A 21,297-nucleotide genomic window follows, 5' to 3' on the forward strand; every position below is an offset into this window, starting at 1 on the left:
TTCCCAGACTTTGCCTGAATTGCAGAGAAAGAGTCACCTGGGCAGTGAAAGCAGCAGTTCCTGTTCAGCAGAGAATTGTCATCTCTTTTTCAAAGCCTAAACAGCTTTGGAAAGATTTAAAGCCCTAAGTCTCCAAGACTGCTTATGGCCAGAGAAAATTTAGAAAATTAAAACTGAGGACAAAATAATTGCCTGCAATGTATGACTTGCTTAGTATTGGTGCATGTGGGACTTTGAAGGCTGGGGACCATTCACTGGGAGGTTTTATGTGAGCAGAAAAAGCTGTCAGGAGCTGCATTGGGAGCTTTTAGTTGATCTCCATGGTTATTATGCTTTCCAGTAATTGTGCCTAGGGAATTTACATCTCTTGGATTCTTCCTTAATCTAATGAGGAAACTCTCTGTTTGTTGACATCTGTGTGCACATGTTGCAGGAACCTCGCAAGACCTGGAGCTTTGGACTGGCAGTACCGATAATGAAAGGTCTTCAGACTTGCAGCATGCACATCATAAATATAGTAACTTCTGTCTTCTGCCTGAAAGTTCACAGGAATTGTCTGAGGACTCTCCAGGCAGGGATCAAAGATATTCTGTTTATTGAAGCCTACAGAATTGTGCTCCCAGTTCTAGCATGACATTAATGGTGACCCAACAACATAGGCACACCTTCGCAGTGTGTCTGACAACAGAATTTAAAACTGTTCCTCCCCCACTCTGATAACACAGGCTTGCATTTCATTAATGCAATCTCATGGCATAATGGAAGTGCTCAATTTAGCTTATCTCTGCCTGATCCTAAACTTTCACTGACTAGTTTGGTTTTCTGGATGACAAGATCTGTAACTGTTCCAATACAAAACTGAAATCTCCCTGCTCAGAAGAAGTTGTGCTGTCATGCTAAAGAAATTGCTCCACAGGAGGATCATACCTTGTAACAAGGGAAGTGAACCAGCCAATAACCGTGCATTTGTGCCACAAAACCAGTGTTGCCAAATGTTACAATTTTATCATGAGATTTATGCTATTTAATGTATTTCTTAAAGTTCCAGTACCCTGAGTCTAGAGATTTCAGGAAAATTTCAGCTTTTATTAAATGAAAGGAAAAAAAATGTGCTCCAAAGTCTTATGTTTGTGGAAAAAAAGCTTGGAGGTATGAACACAGTGTAGCCTAAAGCTTAGAAATCAGAAAGCACACTGATATTACTTGACATTTTAAGTCTCTTGAGAATAAAAGATTTTTGTTTGCTAGTATTTGAAAATCCCATTGATTTTACCAGTGCCTAGATTTCTCATGCCTCTTTTTGGTCTTATGCAATTGCTAAAAAATTCTTAAAGTTGTTTTTTGGCTGTTTTTCAGAAAGAAATATGAAATTTAGCACTGAACAGCACAAATGCAGAATCAAAATGACATGCAGCACACAGCTAGCCTTGCTATCTTCCTGAAAAATATAAGCCTTTGGCATTGCAGAGGTTTGTTATGGAGAATTTTACTATCACAAGCAGCAGCAGTAGCACATTTTGAATTTAGGTCAACAGATATTTGTCAAAGTCCTTAGCTATTACATGAATGCTATCCTAAAACAATTAATCTTGTGTCTCATCATTTACTATGGTACTCCTCTACAGTACTAGTTGTGGGTGATTTTGAGCTGGATTTTGTGCTAAGAGGTTTCTTCTTATTTCTGTAACAAACTGCAGTCCTGAAACATATCCTATTTGTCATGATTCTTAAACTGCAGATTCTTAAATCAAGAGATTTGATACAGCAAATCCTACTATCTTCCTGTGATTTTCTTTTAATTTGGTTTGAAAGTGATGGGAATCCAGTGTGATCACATTAGGCTAAAGCATGGCTTGGCTTGCTTTGGTGTAAAAGGGAGTAAGGTTGTCTTTCCCGATATGGACCAGTAACCTCTAGTTTGCTGAAGGAAACAGAAGTGTTTACTTACTACCATATGAAGTGGATTCCCAGGGACTGACAAATGCCTTGACTCTCTCTAGGAATGTGGTAAAGATAAAACAGCTAACAGCATAGTGAATATTGTAATTTGTTCCTGGGAAGAGTCAGCAGCACTTTATTTCTCACCCTTGAGTAAATGGGAGCATGACATTCTGCTTTAGAAGACATGTTTCCTGGTTATCAATTAAAAAAAAAAAAAAAAAGAGACGCAGCCCAGATTTTCTGATATAAAAGTTTTTGGGTTTTTTTTTCTTAAGAAATCTATGAAAACTTAATTTCAAACTAGAATATTTGCTGAATTTTAAAACTATTATCATTATAAAAACTGGATTTTTTTTTTAGAAATATTGAGATTTCTGTGAAAGCACTTTTAATCAGAGATTATATTAACACCAAATGTATTTGAATCCCCACTTCTGTGAACTATTTTGTGGGTTAGTCAGTGATAATGTTGTTAACCATATGGAGATGTATTTTTACTTGTGGTCAATAAGCACTGTGGTACTGTAGGAGAAGTCTGTACCCGTGTTATCTAGCATAAGACACTGCACAGTGCTTCAGGGCTTAAATTATAAGGGGAATTAGAGTTTTGGTTTGACCAAAATAAGCTTGTATTAAAACCCCCACAGCCAGCCTTTAACAGTTTTCCTTTTAATTTGTGGAATTGTCCTATTTAAGAATGTTGTTTATAGAAGTAAAATCTTGATGTATTTACAGAGGAAATATTATTGCAGTATGCATCACAAATTCTTGACCAATGCTAATCATACAGAGATATTTCAAGAAAAAAATGCACAGTGAGTCTGTTCTCCCCCAGAAAGTAATTTTCAAAATAATAAAGCAGAATAAATCCAAACAATGACTGGCAAACACAGAGTCAGGCAGCTGCTAGAACCTCGTGGTTTGTGCTCTGAGATGTAAAGTTCCACTAAGCCTATGTTCTACCTCTTACCTACCAACAATGCATCCCAGTGGGATAAACCACACATGGACAGTCAAGTAGAAGAATGGAGAGCCCACACAATCAGGGCTTTGAACTGGAACATGGGCACTTAACAGAAAGAACCTTTTGGCAGGTATTTTCCACTTGTCAGAACAAATTGGTAATGAATTACAAACTGATTTCACTAGGATCATCCTTTCAATAGCTTTCAGGTTTGGTGGTTTCCAGGGCTGAGGGCCTCAGAGAATATTTTAATAGAGACGGCAGCTGTTGACTTTGCCTGCATGTTCTTTCGCCCCATTCATTCTGGCTTACAAAAAGACCAGATGATGCTAATGCTTGGTGTTCACAAAGGTTAACAAGCTCCCTGCTATACTCTTACTAGGTAGGCAGTTAATAGTCACACTTTACATATGAGAAAACTTAAGTAAAAGATCTGTGCTATCACAGTATCTTGCTACCCACTGCATGGGTCAAAGATGGACAGTGATGTAATGCCACAGACTGTGGTGGAAGGACAGAAGTGAGACCACCTTTCTGACCAAATACTACCTTCACAGGCTGGTGGATGTGCCCCATCAGCCTCACATCTTTAGTGTGCTTGTACCTCCTGCATATGGGACAGCTGTGTCCCTGGCACAGGGCATGGTATATGCTCCAAGGGAAAGAGAAAGGTATTTTTCTGGGTAAGCACAGCCCTATCTAACAGCATATGTAGACTCCTCCAGAGTGTGGATCTGGGACAAAGTTAAGGAACTAGCTTCTGACTATAGGTTTACAGGCTCATCAGTCACCCTACATACCACCCACTTGGGAATCCCACACTTAACTGATCTTGAGAAAGGTTAAATACCCACAAGAGGCTGGGGGGAGAGGGGGAGCAATCAACTTGGTATTTAAATAGAGAGAGGGAAGGAAAAAAAAAAAGACAGTTTTTAGGTAATAAGTTATAGTGAGAAGTAAAATATTTGTTAGGTAAAGACAGAAAAGGTAGGTAATTCTGAACTTCTGTATTTTGAATAAAGAACGGGGAAAGGGCTGTGTTGGTCTAGAGGCATACTATGAAGCTCCGTTAGTCTATGATGGCAGAGAAAAATGAAGGGAAGAGAAGGCTTATATGTTCTGTCTCTGATTTAATGGATCACTTTCTCGTGCAGGGAGCCAGCGAGCTGTGGAGATGCTTCCTTTCAGGGAGGTGCAGGTTGCTCAATAGTGTGGGTTTACTAAGCAGCCTTAGTGGGGTTGCTAGCAAGTTGAAGAGTGGTGTGGGGAAAACACGTACAACTAGAGGCTCGGTCTTCACGCGGCCGTGGCCGCACTGGCATGGTTTTGTCTTCCTCTGTCCCTAGTGTGGGGCATGCCAAAGGTAATGCGATCAGTACTGGCTGTAATGGTGGCTCGGAGAGGCTTGGCTTCCTTCACCGTGTGATAACGGGGCAGATGCCCTCTCTCGGTAAAGATCCTCAGGGGACTGGCGGTCCCACCAGCGGCCTGCTTCCACCCGCCCGGGGCGCGCCGGGGGCGGAGCGCCGCCGTGACGGAGCGGCGGAGGCGGGGGCGGGAGGCCTGCCTGCCCCAACATGGCCGCCTCCAGCCAGGTAACGTGCTGCGCCGGCCGGGCCCAGGGCTGCAGCGCCCGTCCCGCCCGGCTCCCGGCTCGGGGAGGGGGAGCAGGCGGGGCACCTTGGGGGCGGCGGGAGCGCGGACGGCCCCTGCCGCGGGCTTCCCTCCCCTCCCCGCCGCGCCGCCGTGTGCGGGGGAGCCGAGCCCGCGGCGGCCTGTCCCTGGCCCTGCCTCAGTCAGGGCGAGGTGGTGTGAGGGGACGCACGGCCAAGCCAACCCCTGCGTCTGCCTCACAGCTTTTGCAGCCCCCGCGCAGTGTTTACTTAGGGCAGAACAGCATGCGCACATCCCTGTCGTTACTCCTGTTACCGTTATTATTTTTAAGGAGTGCCCAGAGCCCATGGACTTGAGGGGTGCCGGTGGGCGGTTGAAGTGCTGGCTGTCACTGGCAGGGATGGCGTGGGAATAGCCGCAGGGATGTACTGGTGCCTTCAGGCGTGTTTGCCCAATACTGGAACTCTTAAATCTCCCCATCAGGGCTTCTGAATTTCGTTTTTTTTTCCGCGAGTTTGGGTGTCTGTGTCTGTATAGATTTATGTTTACGTGTCTGCGGTACAAAACCAAGCCAAAACGGAATAATAAACTGCCAAACTTGATAACTGAGCGTGGTGCTCCCTCTGCTGACAGCTGCCGTTTAGCTCCATTCCAGTAACAATTCACTTTCAGTTTCAGAAGTGGCTTCTACTGCAAATAAGGTTCCCCCATTACATTAAAGCTTTACATTAACCTTTGTAGTAATTTCAGGCCAATTGTGTGGCCTGCTGTAACCTGAGCTAGCATTGCAAGGGGAGACTGTTTCAGTGTATTTTCAGGACCTACTTTTTTTCATACTTCTGAAAGGAGGTAGTAACAGTAATGAATAATCCACTGCTGCATGCTTTTTCTTCTATAGTCATGTTGGCCTTTGTAACAGGGGGTGTGGGATGCTACTGAATAAAGTTTTCCACTTCTATACAGTTGAGTGTGATTCCTTAACTCAGACATCAAGGCAGACTGTTAGTTTCTGTGCCTGCAGAACTGAGCTTTGGGTAATGATGCAACAGACAAGGCAGACAGTTTAGGCCCAGTTCAGACAGGGACCAAGGGAAGGTTCTGCTGTCTCAGCAATGCAGGTAGTGCTGTTTGAGGTTCCTTCAGGGGCTAGAGGCATATGGCTGATGCTGGCAAGCATGACATAGCATATAGGGAAGGTATTGAGTTTCTTGAGCAGCAGGTGAAAGGCCAGGCAGTGTAGGGTAGGGCATCTCTGCCATTTTTTAGGCAGCTGAGTCACACCTTATCTGTACTTTGTTCTGTTGTGTAGTTCAGATGTTATGAAGGGATGGAAAGTAGTCTTTCAACTTCAGTTCCTGTGCTAGTTTGCCAAATATTGGCCCATGACTTCTTGGCTTCTGTGTGGAGAATATGGGAGTTTGTGAGGACCTGACTAAACTCAGGGCTCCTTTCCCCTGAGATCAGATGGAGTCTTCCAGTGTGCAGAGGTGCAGATGTTATGGGAGAGGCCTGAGCCTTTCAGTTCAATATCCTGTTCTTCAGGCTGGGTCTGTTCTGCAGAGGCTGCATGACAGTGCTCTGACTGGTATGTACGGGTGATGTACATAGCCTCCATGCTTTTCGGTCTGAACCACATTTGCATGGTTCCAAAGAGTAAACCCATCCCATATTTTTTACTCTCTTTCTGTAAACCCACCTCACCAAATCAAAGAGGAGTCTCTCCTATACTTCCCTGTGACGTAATTTGAGACTGCTTGACACCCTCCCCAGAATATAAGAACCTGCACAAGAGTGGTCTGTAAAGCTATTTGCCTCTGTTCGCCTGCATATGGCAAATAAAGTTGGACAGGATTTGTTAATTGGACAGTTTGGTCATGGTGAGCTTGCTGAATGAGCCTGCAAATGAGATTAATCCTGGTAAGGGTAGCCTATTAGATGCACTTAAGGGAATGTACTTGATGTAAACGTTTCATGCCTCTCTTCATGAGACATTTTTATTTTTCCCTCTTGGGTACCTTTGCTTCCATTTATCTTTTGTTAGGTTTTTTTGTGTGTGTGTCTCACTGTGCTTTTTTTGTCTAAGCCAGTTTGAGATTTCTTGATCATTATTTAACTAATGAAGGTTAAGAAGATTGTTCCTCTCTGTGTCTTTAACCCTTTTGGGGGATTAAGTGAAGAATCCTCAATAAGAAAACTGTTTTGAACTTTTTGTCTTTAGAAGCAAGTGCGGTTTTGTCAAAGAATGAACTGTGGCCTGTGTGCAGGTCTGCCATCAAGAAGGGAAAATGATTATTTAAGAAAGTACCAAGAGATTCAGGAACGGAAGGGAGAAAATCAGAGTATAAAATATGCAAAAAGCCCTTAGTGCACACTGTTGCTTTGAAGGGAAATGGGAGACAGTTGCTAACAAATCTGTAATAAAAATAATTTTACAGAAATGAAGATTGGCTCTATAACCCATTGATCTTTTCAGCCTCTACACTTTATGTTTCTGAAGTCACATGAAATAATTATTTCAGTAGTCTCCTCCTTTTTCTGAAACTGTTCCCTGTTAGAGTTTTGTCACTTGTGAGATTTCCTTCTCATACATTTTGCCTCCACTGCGTGTTAACATGGTTATGCTTGAATTAGCTCTGAGTAAGAGACCCTAGGGACTGGCAAGAGTGTAATGGTGGTAGGATGGATCTTGGTGCTGAGTAATTTATTAGGTTTTTTTGTCAGGCTCAGATGTGAATGTGATCTTTATGTGGTCAGGATATGTGTAAAAACTTGAATAATGCTGTTCGGCCAGGAGGTCAGGCTTCCAATTGTTATGGCTGTGCATGCGTGTCGTGGTTTAACCCCAGCCAGCAACTAAGCACCACGTAGCTGCTCACTGTGCCATCTCAAATTTCATAGCAGGCACCTGAAACTGTTTCAGGATAGAATCATTGGAGCCTACCTACCATGCCAGTAACTTGCTAGATTTGCTTGAAATTGTTATTGTCAATTCATTTTCTTTGACAAGTGTTTTAATTCAAGACTGCTGTAAAATCAGATTTGAGAGTGGAAGAGCAAGGGTAGGAGGAAGAACCAACAAATGGTAAGGAGTGGGAAAAGACAGAGTCTTCTTTGGCAGCATTTATTCTGCTCCTTTTTGGAGTATTAGAATCTGTTATTTCCATGGGGTGCTTTTGTCATTCTGATTCCCTTTTAAGATTTTTCTCTTTTGGTGCAGTTAATAGTTGTGCATGTTGATGATGGTAATGCTGCAGCAGCCTCAGGGAATACATACTTACAGTTCCTATGCAATATTATTTCTCTCTTTAATATTTTCATAACAGCTTTACTAGTATATTTGCATTTGTTTAAAAGAAAATATTTGCTAAGTCATTCAATACAAAGTTGCATCAAATACTAATAAGAAATGTTTTTTTTTTTTACCTTTACAATTTTTCTCTGGTACATCGTCATATTATCACGGCTGTGTCTGCAGTTTAGGTATTGGGAAACAGCTACACAGTCTTGCAAGCTAGAAGGTATGCAAGTAGATGACTGACTGTTGGAGCAGCTGGCACATTTAAATAAGTAAATATAGTGGTGATTGGTTTTCCTTTTTTTTTTTTTTTTCTTAACAGAAGCAAAAACATTTTTTGAGGTGAAGAGAAGATGAGGTGGAAGGATTGTCATCAGATCAATGACAATAAAAGAATGGAAAAGGACAGACAACTGCGGTTGGGTTGTCCAGTTGTACTGTTAGGAGGATTTTGGGGAAAGAAGAGAAGAAACCCCTGAAATATGGCTAAGGGATTATGCTATAGGGAGAGAAAAAGAGGAAAGCAAAGTCTAGTCACATCAATGTCTGGGAGCTTTGTCATAGCCTTACGTGAGGTCTGGACTCTTCCTTTGGGTTTGAAGGAAGTCCAAAGGGAGAAGGGAAAAGAAAGTAGGCTTAGAGGGATGTAGGAAAGTACTATATGATCTCAGTGTAGTGGTAGTCTGGAAGTGGCAAAAGATGCAACAAAACTTGGAGGAGGCCAGTGACTGTGACCCTTAAGTAACTCACTGGTAGGTAAATGCTGTGTTGCCACTAAATTAAATAGTTAATATATGTACAAAGTTTTCTGTTCCTTCTCACGACAGGAATGTGATTTGCGTGAAGTTTAGCCTTGGGAGATGTGCTAAATGAGGTGTGGAGCATCCTGGTCGCTAGTTCTTGGACATCTAAGTATTGAACACATCTTCCTACTCTCAAAAAAGCAATTTTTGTCAAATATCATATTCACTTGAAAGTGGCAGTTAGGAAAAAGGAACCAGATGGGAACAGTTCATCTCTAATTCAAGCATTTGGTGAGGCATGAATAACTTTGAAGCTTAAGACGATACAAATCTCATGGCAGTTCCACATATATTTTTTTCTCTTGTTCTGCTCTGGAGAGTCTGTAGAGAGAAGGAATAACTGAAACTACTATGTGAAAACAGGAGGAGCAGGCAGGTTAAAAACTGCAAATGGATGTAGTGATATTGTGAATAAAGGAGTGAAGAGGAAGAGAAAAACTGGAAAATGAAATCTAGCGTCATGGCAATCTTTATAAAGCTTTATTTTTGCAAGGGATCCACTTAATAAAAGAGAGTTTAATAACAGAACTTCAGGGATGGGGAAAACTGTGCTATTGACTGAGGAAAAACATACTTTGCAGACTCATTTTTGTCAGCCCTAAATAATTAATAAAATCTGGAATTATCTAAAGTCCTATTACTATCCTAGAGATGACATATGAGATGGGGAGGCTATCTCTCTAGAGCAGACTGAAGTATTTAATTTTTCAAGCAGGACGCTTACTATGTATTGTTACTTCTGCTTCCCAGATCACCAGCATGGAAGTTAAAACCAGCAAAGGTCATTTGAAAGTCCATAAAATGAAGAAGAAGGTATTGAGGAAGCAAGTCAGAGCTCAGCATACATTGATGAGACATGAGGGCATTGAATGTATCTCCCATCCCACACAGGTGAGTGGTAGTTCTGATTTTGATGGTAGTGTGAAAATGCTTCTTATCTGTGTTCTATTATTCTCACATATGCTTTGTCTAAACTGCAGTTCCTGAGATTGAGGGTTTTCTGTGCCTCTGTGATTTCAAAGCCGAACTGTACTTCAGCAGTTTAATATCTGTGGAGAGACTTTGATGGCCTTTGGATAAGGTGTTTAGTTTTTGTGGGGTTTTTGTTGTTTTTTTAAAATCTGAAACAGTAGTTCCTTGGGTTGGGGAGGAGGAGGAAGCATGGGAAATGTTACCTTGTTAGAAGTAGATAAACTTTTCTTCTCTGTCTCTTTGTGATTTCTTTTCTTCTATGGCTTTCAGCTTTTGTATCTTTCTTTCCTCTGTACTTCTCTATCAAGTATAATTTGTCTCATCTAAACTCCCTGTTAAAAACATGTCTATCTTAAAAATCTTTTCCACATTGTTTTCTTCACCTAATTTGATTTAGGCTGTGGTTCTGTGGGAGTTGAACTGATTGACTGACTTGCAGCTGTTGAAAAGGGGACAACCTTCTCTTCCCTTGCACAAAATGGGGCAAGATAGGAGGGAATTCTGCTTTCTTACGATGCTCAATGAACTTTCCGATAAGCCACTTTATTCCCTGACCTAACAGAAAACTACTCGGCTTTTTGATTTGTACTTTTCTGCCACAGTAGAGAGTTACAGCAGATCAGAGGGTGACCTAGCAGATGCTGGGATAGCAAAAAGTAAGTGACAGGAACTTGTAGACAGAAAAGGAAGAAGTTAGAGAGTTTATAATTTCCCTCCGTCAATTGTGGGGAGATGCTAATGGCTTGAAGCACTGTAGTGCAGTGTCATTTACTCTAGCCTTGTTCATCTTGATCCTGCAAGTTCTTCCTGTTCAACTATGGAAACATCAGTTAGATCTTTATACTTTTTTGTAACAAAATTGGGCTTAGTCTTCACTCAGATTTCACACCATGTGGACGTATGCTAAAATGACCCAGCAATCTTGTATATATTGTAAGCTCTTTGGAGCAGGGACTGTGTTTTTCTAGTGTAGCTTGGAAATGGGTCTGTAATCCAGGACTTGTTCCCCTCGACACTGTCCCACACACCAAATTATCCATCTAATCTGTCCGAAGAGTAATTTTGGGGTCCAGCAAGATCCTTGTGAATGATAGAACATTTGAGTAAGTGATGTATGAAACAAAATCATAGTGCTAGTGATGAACTTGTGTCAAAAATATAGAAAATGCTTTCAGGCTTTGTGCAAGAGTCTGATTATATTGAAATTGTTCAGTCAGGAGAACAGGATCAGTTGCTGTACATGCTGCTGTTGTGTAGTGGTGGTCTTTGTAGATGAAGTGCCTTCATGAAGCCAGTGAAATAACTGGTTTAAGTCTCTGCATTTCCTTTACACACATGGGCTTCTCCATTAATAACATTCTAGAAAATAATAATAATTATTAATGTGGTCACCGTTGAAAAATGTGATCATGGACAGCCTGATGCAGTGCTAAGAAAAAGTGTTAGTAGAGCCATCGCAATAGGTATAATCACAGCAGTACTCACTATATAAATTATTTTTTAAATAATCCTTCTCTTCCGTTTTAAACCTAATTTTCTGTCTTTTAGAGGAATGAAATGCTATCATTTGAAACAATTGAATGCTTTACCAGCTGCCTTCAGAAAAGGTCATAGAATGTTTATAGACTTTAAGGAAAAGATTGAAAGCTTTCTGGAAAGGTATTACATGAAGTCAATCTGAGTAGATTGTTGCTAGCTGTTTGGAGTCACTTAAGCTCACCCAAAACTTTAAGACTGCATCTTCATTTGGTCTTAAAAAGGGACTTAAACTTCTTTCAACTACCATGATTAGACTGAACATTTAGTTATGGCATATAGCTATTTAGATGTCAAAATAACTTGTTAATTTATTTTGAAAAGGCCTATGTATTTTCAAAGGCTATTTCTTGAATAATAGTCCTTTGAAAGGTTCTGTTTTGTTGTTTCTTCTAATACTTGGCAAACCAGCAACAGTCCTCAGAAACTGCATACTCCTTGATAATTTTGGACATAAATCACTGTGAAAGCGTAGAATGAAGCATTGTGCATGAAGTAATCTGTGTTAACTAAGGATGGGACATAAATCCCTTTTGTTTATAAAAACAAGAGGGAGAATTTTCAGGTAAGAGTGTTGGAGCAGAACTAGATGCTCTGTTTCTAGAGGCTGCTGCTTTTATTTGGTGATCCTGATGTATGGGGGACATGAGGTAGGACTGGGAATATCAATCTCTATGCTTGGAGAGACTCCTTGGCAAAGATGAGAAAACCTTTCTTAAAAAAAAAAATCAGTCTTCAAAGGTTTTTCTGTTTGTTTTTGTTAGTGGTAACGGGTTTCTGGAAAAATTCCATTTTGGAAACCTCCAAAATTATGATTGCCAGTGTCACTGTTTGCCTGCAGTACACTTGATGCACACATGCTGGTTCAAAGCTTAAATGCTCTTGTAATAGTAACTACATGCATTAATTGAGGAGGTATCTCTGATAGAGTTTGCAAGCCTTTCTGCCAGAATATGTGCTGGGCGAATAAAGGTTGTCTTAGCCTCATATACCAAGCTCACTGAAATGTAAATGTCTTGGGTGGAATACATAAAAGAGTACTTATGGGCTTAATTTTTCTTTATAGAACTGCTCTCTTGGTAGAGGGTTAGTTTTAAACGAACCAACAGTAATCACTAATTCTCCATTTTTTTTTAAATTCTTCTTCAATTAGAGCCTGGTTATTGCCAATGCTGGTCTTGGTAATGGGATGAGTAGACAGCAGCTGCTCAGAATAGTAGAAGAATATGGATTGGTGGAAACACTCTTAATGCCACCGAATAAACCATATTCATTTGTGAAATATGGGACAACAGAAGAAGCCAAGAAAGCCTTTGATGCCCTTAATGGAAAAGAAGTAACACTGGAAGACTTTGGCCAAAACATTGTTCTATATATTAATTTTGTGGAAAAAGGTATAATTTTTCTGCTCTCCTATATATCTGACTTCCTGCAAACTGCTTCCCTTTGCTTTCACTTCCTAGGTTGTAAATACAGCTGAAAGCACACTAGTCTTTGTGAGTAGACACAGAAAATGAAAGCCAGAATCTGAGATTCAGGATGTAAAATGATCTTTGCTCCGTCTATTTCATGATAGGATACTCTAATTTGAACTCGTTTACTTGGATGCGAAAGGAAAAAGGATTTAGGTAGTTTTCAGACCATTCAATACTGCACATGAAGGTTGTGTGATTAAGGAACTAAATTGGGACCCAGGAGATCTCTGGACAGTTCACTGGATTTCTTGTGTGACTTTAGTCTTGCAATCTCTATCTTAACTCCAAGAAGGAAAATAGGCACAATAAGATTTCTGGCTTTTTTTTTTCCTCTTCTCTCCAGGCTTTTTTTGTGGCTGACTTTAAGCTATTTAGTACAAGAACTGTTGCTCTTTCTGTGAGCTTTTATGGTGTCTAGTGAAAAGGGTTCCTGGTGTTGGTCTGTACATTCTGCCAGCGAATAGTTTTTTTTTAAGCTGTTAGGATAGCAAACAATGTCCCTACATCACCAACATTTTGTGTTCACCTAGGTATTGCATTATACGTCTCCATATTTGATTACAGATTGCTTCTCTGGACAGAGAGTAAATTTGGTAAATCATCAAAGTTCTAGAAAATTAAAATGAAATGCAGGTAGAATCCTGAAGTGATCAGGAAATTCTTTTTACCATTATTTTGACAGGAAAATCACAAGTGGTTTTGCATTTGAACAGTGTGGGGTCTTGTTGCTCTTAGGCAGTAAAATTTTTAGAACGTGGTTTGCATGATGCAAAGCTTGGGCCTTATCCTGTTTTGTCATACCAAAAAGGGATCATTCATTCACCAGATAAGACCCCAATGAGGGCTCCATCGTATCATTAAAGTAAATATTTCTACAGCTTTACTATATTCTCATACATAGTAAATATCCCTGTAGGGAACACATGGTTTTGTTTTCTATAAATAGTGACAATATTCTCTTTTTCTATACACCTTAGTTTTCTGGCAGAATGCTGTTCCTACAAGCTTGCCTCCAGGCCTAATGGTCATTGAAAAGATTATTTCTCCAGAGGAGGAAAGGAGGATGTTGGAAAGTATTGACTGGATAGGAGATGAAGATACTCAAAATGGTGGGCAAAACCATAAAATGCAGACCTTCCATATTTTTATGCTGTTTTTTCCTACAGTTTAAGTTTACAAGAAGTCTACATCTTGGTAAATGTATTGTTTGAAATTATTCTGTATTTGTTCTTAGTATTTTAGAAATTGTGTCTTATATTACAAGTGATAAGCTCCTGGGGGCAAGTGGTCTGAATTGATATTCTGGTATGGATTTACTGGAATAATATTCCTGCATCCAGAAACAACAAAACTCTTTAAGTGTCTTATGCCAAGCACAAGACTGTTCTGTGAAGGTTACCCTTGTAATTTGATGTCTGAGGAGCTGTGTCTTCTCCTAAATCAAAAAGAAGTCAGTGAGACACACATTCCAGATGCTTTTGTGCTTTCACTTGAACTCCGTGGAGTTAACTCTCTTAATAAATGAATTGTTCTTGGAATTCACTTCAAAGTTTCTGTGTAAAGTTTGTTCCTTGGAACAACACAAAGGGTTATATTGTCCTTAGCCAACATGTAGCTTGGTGATTGATGAAAGTGAAGGATCCTGCTATATCCATAGGATATTAATCAAGTGCAAGTTCACAGATCAGGACAAGAATAAAGATGCATTAAACATGGCTCAAGAAAATCGGTACTCTCCGCTTCTTACATATGCAAAAACACCATCAGTTTGACTCAAACACCAGTGAATGTGATGCTTGATGAAATACAAAAGGTAATAAGGGAGAAGTGTGTGCCATGAAGGACAAGGGCTTTACATTGTTTTAACTGTTAATTAAAGAATGTTTCTGTTTAACAGGTCAGATGGAATAGGGAGGCATAGCAAATTGCCTATACTGTTTTATGTAGTCTAATCTTTAAACTTGTGTGTTTTTACAGCCCAGAAGACTTTAAAGCATAGAAGAGTAAAACATTTTGGATATGAGTTTTGCTATGATAACAACAATGTTAATAAAGACAAACCTTTACCTGGAGGTGAGAACTTGCCTATTAAATCATACTTATTTTGCATTGATGTTTGAACCACTGTATAAAGCCTTTAAGCCTCACTGAGATATGGATCTGAGATCCTAATTAAAGGAGAGGTGAGATCCTAATAAAAGGAGAGCCTTCACTGTATCTTAAGCACACACTGAACAGTGCTTTTAAATGAGATCCATTCCAAATTACTGCCAGTGGTTGAAGCTTGTTTTGCAATCACTTGCAGCCAGGTATTGCTGCCCTGTGTTGAGGTCCAGTCAAATAAGGTTTTTGGGACTTTAATTGTCATTCTTTTTTAGCTTTTGTTTCATAAAACAGTTGTGTTACAAATTACATATTCTTTGTTTGGGAGTTGTGACGTATACTGCTATGTATATTTAACTTGACTAGCTTGAGGCTTGCTGGATGCACGCCAAAATAAAATTTCCTTTGGACTGAAAGCAATATTACAAAGGCTTGAATAACTCTTATTTGGAGTTGAGAGCTGTGAGTCAGAGCAAAGCGAATGAGTCATCTTATAGTCATAGATTTAAAAATGGTAAAATAGGGGAGTTAACACCCAAGTTTTATAGGAATTTTAAGGTGATGCATGTGTGCTGGGGTGGATGTAGCTTCCAACAGAAGGTTTCTGGTTACATTGTGATTTTAACAGTGAAGCTATATAATCATAAAAGCATTGATATTTGGGCTGCTCTCTAGTCTCACAGCTAGACTATTTTGTGTGAGAAAAGCATGACCACTTCATTAGGGGAGAACAATTAAAAAATAAAAATCAATAGATTCGTGGAACAGCTGTTACTGACATGTTTGTGAGTGTTACCTCCAACAGAATTTTACAGTGAAGTCCTCAGGTAAAATAGCAAACCAAACATTCAGTGGAGGCCTGTAACTTTCATTCCTGTTTCAAGACCAGTTTAACTTCAGCATGTCTTTTTGGTGATATTTAATCTAATTCAGTAACAGATTCTTAGGGGGTAAACTTTTTAGAGAGCTCTCTGCGCAACTTCTGACTTTCTGCATAATAATTTTGCTTCTTGACTGCAACTCTTTTACTGTAGTTGGTGGAAACTTTGCCTCTGATTTGATATGCTTTTATTTATGTGTAGAGATAGGGCACTTTGCATTTGTAGGAGTGATCTGCTTCTGAATGCAGAGGACTTGGAGGAATGACCTTTCCAATGGTGAGGTGTTAAAAATACATCGACCTTGCAGATCAGGCCTCCAATTCTGATGTGTATATTACAGCAAATGCAGAGTGATCATTATTAAAGATGGACTTGCATATCTATGAAGCTGTTTCTATGTATTTTGTCCAGTTATTATGTTTATTGTAAAAAGAAAGGATAAAAATGTAAAAAGCTATCCTGTCTTGCTTACAGTTTTGTTTTGTATAACTAGGTCTTCCTGAAATTTGTGACCTGTTCTTGGAGAAGTGCTTGAAGCAGGGTTATATCGAACATAAACCTGATCAACTGACTGTAAATCAGTATGAACCTGGACAAGGTAAGTTTATTTGTCCTTCAAAAATTTTGAGCTCTTTACCTTACATTGTGGTTTAACCCTGGTAGGCAACTAAGCACCATACTTGCTCACTCCCCCTCATTGGGATAGGGGAGAGAACTGGAAAGATAAAAGTGAGAAAACTCATGGGTTGACATGAAGACAGTTTAATAAGTTTAAAAAAAAAAACCAAAACCAAACCCCCAAAAAACCCCAAAACAAAACAAAGAAAAACAAGTGATGCAAAAAAACCCCCAAATAGTTGCTCACTACCAGCCAACCAATGCCCAACCAGTCCCTGAATAATGGCATTCCTGGTAAACTTCACCCCTAGTTTTATTGCTGAGCATGATGTCATATGGTATGGAATATCCCTTTGGTTGATGTCCCAGCTGTGTCTCCTCCCAACTTTTCTTGTGCCTCCCCAGCTAACTTGCTGGCAGGGAAGCGTGAGAACTGGAAATTACCTTGATGCTGTGTAACTAAAACATGCCTGTATTATCAACACTGTTTTGATCACAAATCCAAAACATAGCCCATACTAGTTACTGTGAAGAAAATGAACTCTATCCCAGCCAAACCAGTACAACTTAACTGAAAATCAGAAGAGAGTAGCATCTAAATGTGGCATGGTGTAGGGACAGGATTTAAGCACCTGCTTAAGTGTATTTCCTCTATGACCAGAAAGTCTTCATACTGATTTCTGAACCTGGGAGCTTGTGTTTAGAAGTACAGTTTTTGATACCACTATTATGGAAATTGATGGTGTTTCAGAGTCCAAGGCCATAGCATGGAAACTAACCATAAAAAGATACAGGAATAAATAGTCATACTTGGTTTTGTAGTCAAGTGCATTTTTTCACTTCAAACTCTTCTTGCTCCCTGTACTGTGCATACAGTCTCCAGAAAACCTCTTGCTGTTAGTACATGTAATGTAATGTTAGTATATGTGATATACGGACTCTTAAGTATGATCCAGGCAGTGTTCCCTTACCTGAGGAATAAGAAACTCCTCTGCTTCTGTAATATTTCCCAAACTGGAGACATCTGAAGAGAAATTTGCTTCTAATCACACCTCTAGGGAATAAATCAAGTGCTGTGCTTTTTGCTAAGGTCAATCATCAAGGCTAAATATCTGGCTTGCTTTCTAGAGTGGATATCTCATTTGTCTATAGGAAGAAAGGACAACAGCCTTTTTTTTTTTTTTTTTCCTTCTTTTTTCCCCAGAATTAATGTCTGACAGCTAATGCAGTATCTGTCAAAAAAGGGTCTGAAAAGCTGATCCTATTTGTTTCTGTATCTGACAATCTGTTAAACTGATACAGTAATGTACTTCTGGCTGGGACATCAGAGGAGATTAGTTAGAATTGTAGATTTCTATCAAGAATAGAAGCAGAGGTTTTTTTAAAAAAACAAACCCAGAGCAAAATACCTTTTCTTAAGTGCAAATTGTTAGGATATGAATGAGCACAGAGTGCTGTCAGATTAATACCTTTAGTATCTGTGTTCCGAGCCAGATTGTCACTGGACGTTACACTTGAGATTTTAAGAAGTGACTGATGACTTTGGGTATCTAAGCTGTAGGGGCCACGCTTAAGACACATTAAATGAATTCCTTTTTGAGGGCACTTTTTTCATTCAGGGTCCTAATAATGTTTAAAGTTGTAGATTTATACCTGAAAGTTACCATCCGCTTTTGAATGCTTAGGTGACTGTCTCTTACTATGTGCTGCATATATGGTGTATAAACAGCAGGTAGGTAGGTTGGTGTGGTCTTGATTGAATTGTCTGGGTGATGCTGAAGAGATCAGTCAATGTTCTCCTGTTGCACGGTGAATTGTACTGACTTCAGTGTGCATCTGAAGGCAGAGTTGCAGTGCTTCATACTGAGGCAAAGTTATGATAAGCAAACACAAACAGATGTGTGTCCTTGGTTTTCAAGTTGTAAAAGGGAACTAGGCCTTAAGCCTCATTGTTTCTAAGACTATTCATATCAGACATATAACTAATGATTAGAGATTGTTTTAGATGTGATTAATAGAATGCAGGTACTTATAAAACAATATGCATAAGTTGCTTATTTGTCCCTTGTGTAGCCCTCACCATGGCTGGCTTAAAACCCAGTCAAGCTGAATCAACAGAAAAAGGATCATACATCTTAGACCTAAGACATAAGAATAGATAAGAGTAAGTGATTAACTTTAGAGTAAGATGAATTAATAAAACAACCTGAGTGATTCTCAGAAATTCAAAGGTGATCTTTGATGTGTAAGAAGATAAGTGACTGTGGTGACCGGAGACCTTCCGCCTACGACCACTAACTTCAGAAGAACCAGGACAAGACAATAAGAATCAGTTGAGACAGGAAAATGTATTGGACTTTTGAAGCCACTGGAGAATAGAGAAGTGAGAGTTCATGGAAGAACACCTAGAACTTCTTTTGACAAATCATCAATTGCATATTGTTTGTAAAATCATGTATACATAGGTGTTTTTGAGTTATCTTTTGCCATTCACTGCGGTGGTGGCCCAACTCTGAGTTGTTAACAAAGCAAACCTAGAGAAACCCATGACTGAAAATTCTTTAACACAAGTCTTGCTGATTTTTCTATCAGATTAAATGTTGACCTCATAAAACATTTATATTGCTTTCACTGAACCTAATGGAATTCAGAATATTTACATCTGGAGGTAAAATCTGGCATATAATAAGGATACTTTATAGGGCTGACTGACAGTGTTAGGAAAAAATGTTTTCAGCTCAGGAATTTGATAGTGTCCAAAATTAACATGGGTAGAGTTTTTAATGAGCAAATATAACTGTTTTGTTTTGGGTCACATAAGAGTTACTCTATCTGTCTGTGCCTGCTATGGTGTCAAAGGAATGCATAGTTGCAGTTCTCCCAAGCTATCTGCTGACCTTGCTCTGCTGCTAAGTACAGTTCCCCACCATGTGGTGAGATCTTTCTGTGGCATGCATGCTGCTGTTTCAGCACTTGGTGTTAAAATGTGTGGCATGAGCTGCAGGAAATGGCAGTTTCTTTCCAATTAGCAGATCTGAAATAAAAAAATTAAAAAAAAAAAAAAATTGCTGTCCCTTTGGCAATTCTCAACTATGTGTGTCTACTCATACACATGCCAACAGATGTACTACCCAAGGGTTGGCCTAGCAATGGTGTGTGGAGTTCTCCTGGGAACTGCAAAGTAGTGCCTGCATTCATGGTGGTAGGTCCTAAGCACCTGAGACCCTTAGCACAGTCATTTGCTTAGTAATAGAGGGCATATTTGGGATGATTCCTTCTCTGTGAAGAAAGTGAGGGAGAAATACATGATCACAGATGAACTAAGGCCCAAAATCACCTAACGTAGCATAACTGCTAGTGCTAACTGCTAAACTGCCTAAGAGGAGAACATAGTGATTTCAGGTGCTCTCTGCAGCAAGCAGAGCAATTTGGCATCTTCAGAGGGTGAGTGGGGCCTTTGGGTGCCCTGAACTGTCTTGTAGATATTTCCACTGATGATACAGGACACTTGTGTTAACTGTGTGCATCTAATCTGGGCACGTAAATTGGACAATTGTCCTGAATTCTTTTGGAAGGCAACTCCCTCATTTATGATTTTGTTTTTTCAACCGTACATCCCAGCTTTCTATATGGACATCATAGAAACAGAGCTTGCTAATAGAGATAGAATTCTATTATTATTATACTGACTTTTTTGGTTTTTCTTATGCAGGAATTCCTCCTCATATTGATACACATTCCGCTTTTGAGGATAAAATAATCTCTCTCAGTTTAGGAGCTGAGGTAAACTTCATGTTTGTATGTGTTTTGATGATGCTTTACTGAGAGGTTTCATTTTTATATTGTTTAATACAAGTTAATTTGATTTTCCATGGTGTCTGTTCACACTCATCTGAGTTTAATATCAAGCATGTAAGGTAATATGCTAATTAAATAAGTAACTCCAATGAGAATTCACTGGAAGATTTGCCAGTGATATCAGTGATACCCTATTTTTAAATCTTAGTATCCAGTTTTCCATCGACCTTCCTTCATTTTGTATTCATCTTAGAAAGCGTATCACTCCTGTTTATGTTGCTACTTCCATTTTTCCCTGTGTCATCCCCTGTTCCCTCTGGTCTGCATAAGCCTGCCATTATTTTTATATTCGGTACATCTACAGTAGGCTAATGTAGATGTATTACCTGTAGAAGGTCCAGTCAAAGTCTGAACCCTACTGAGCTAGTCGTGGTGCAGGCAGAGATAGACTCTCATCTCAGCAGCTTCCAACATATGCAGATGATGTAGAGAAAGAGTGGGAAGGGAAGTGGAAGAACAGGTGACTAGCATGAAGTCATGCAACATATCAAGAGTAGAGCTGAAAACAGTCCATATCATCTAGTCTCAGTGCTCTGATTAGTGTCTTTACTTTTACTCTATTTGGATTCATCTGCTGCATCTGTGCCCATCCATGTTTTACAAATTTAGTGTTACCTTCTCTCCCTTAAGCACTACTGCAGCAAGTCTTGGCTACTTGGCCTTCTGTATTGGGTTTCCATGGCAAGGTTTTGGTAGCAGGGGGCTACAGGGGTGGCTTGTGAGAAGGTGCTAGAATCTTCCCCCATATCTGATAGAGTCAATACCAGCCGGCTCCAAGTTGGACCCACTGCTGGCCAAGGCTGAGCCCATCAGTGACAGTGGTAGTGCCTCTGGGATAACAGATTTAAGAAGGGGAAAAAAACCTAACCTGCACAACAGCAACTGCTCCTGGAGAGACGAGTGAGAATGAGAGAAACAACCCTGCAGATGCCCAGGTCAGTGAAGAAGGAGGGGGAGGAGATGTTCCAGGCGCTGGAGCAGATTCCCCTGCAGCCCGTGGTGAAGACCATGGTGAGGCAGGCTGTCCCCCTGCAGCCCATGGAGGTCCACAGTGGAGCAGATATCCACCAGCAGCCCGTGGAGGACCCCATGCCAGAGCAGGTGGGTGCCCGAAGGAGGCTGTGACCCTGTGGGAAGCCTGGGCTGGAGCAGGCTCCTGGCAGGACCTGTGGCCCTGTGGAGAGAGGAACCCACGCTGGAGCAAGCTTTCTGGCAGGACTTGTGACCCCGCAGGGGA

The 21,297-nt window shown here is 40.2% G+C and overlaps 2 protein-coding genes across 6 annotated transcripts in view; one reads left to right on the plus strand and one right to left on the minus strand.

Annotated features, from left to right (window-relative positions):
* The window catches only part of ELMOD1 (ELMO domain containing 1), a 60,268-nt gene extending 55,928 nt beyond the window's left edge, over positions 1 to 4,340 (minus strand). The window contains exon 1 of the mRNA XM_030042817.2: positions 4,185 to 4,340. The gene's annotated coding sequence lies outside the window, so the exon portion shown is untranslated. The remainder of the gene's footprint in view (positions 1 to 4,184) is intronic.
* A 112-nt stretch (positions 4,341 to 4,452) lies between these two features.
* ALKBH8 (alkB homolog 8, tRNA methyltransferase) overlaps positions 4,453 to 21,297 on the plus strand; it is a 59,725-nt gene continuing 42,880 nt past the window's right edge. Inside the window, exons 1-7 of one of the 5 annotated variants that reach the window (XM_030042787.2) lie at positions 4,453 to 4,500; positions 9,368 to 9,508; positions 12,279 to 12,519; positions 13,578 to 13,709; positions 14,578 to 14,673; positions 16,078 to 16,182; positions 19,915 to 19,985. In XM_030042787.2, coding sequence (XP_029898647.1) covers positions 4,483 to 4,500; positions 9,368 to 9,508; positions 12,279 to 12,519; positions 13,578 to 13,709; positions 14,578 to 14,673; positions 16,078 to 16,182; positions 19,915 to 19,985 — 804 coding nt within the window. In that variant the 5' untranslated portion in view covers positions 4,453 to 4,482. Of the gene's footprint in view, positions 4,501 to 7,748; positions 8,567 to 8,825; positions 8,849 to 9,367; positions 9,509 to 11,536; positions 11,691 to 12,278; positions 12,520 to 13,577; positions 13,710 to 14,577; positions 14,674 to 16,077; positions 16,183 to 19,914; positions 19,986 to 21,297 lie in introns of those variants that run through there. The other 4 variants (XM_041118504.1, XM_041118505.1, XM_041118506.1 and 1 more) reach the window with 4 other exon arrangements.

Source organism: Aquila chrysaetos, chromosome 19, assembly GCF_900496995.4.
Source record: "Aquila chrysaetos chrysaetos chromosome 19, bAquChr1.4, whole genome shotgun sequence".
Taxonomy (NCBI): Eukaryota; Metazoa; Chordata; class Aves; order Accipitriformes; family Accipitridae; genus Aquila; species Aquila chrysaetos.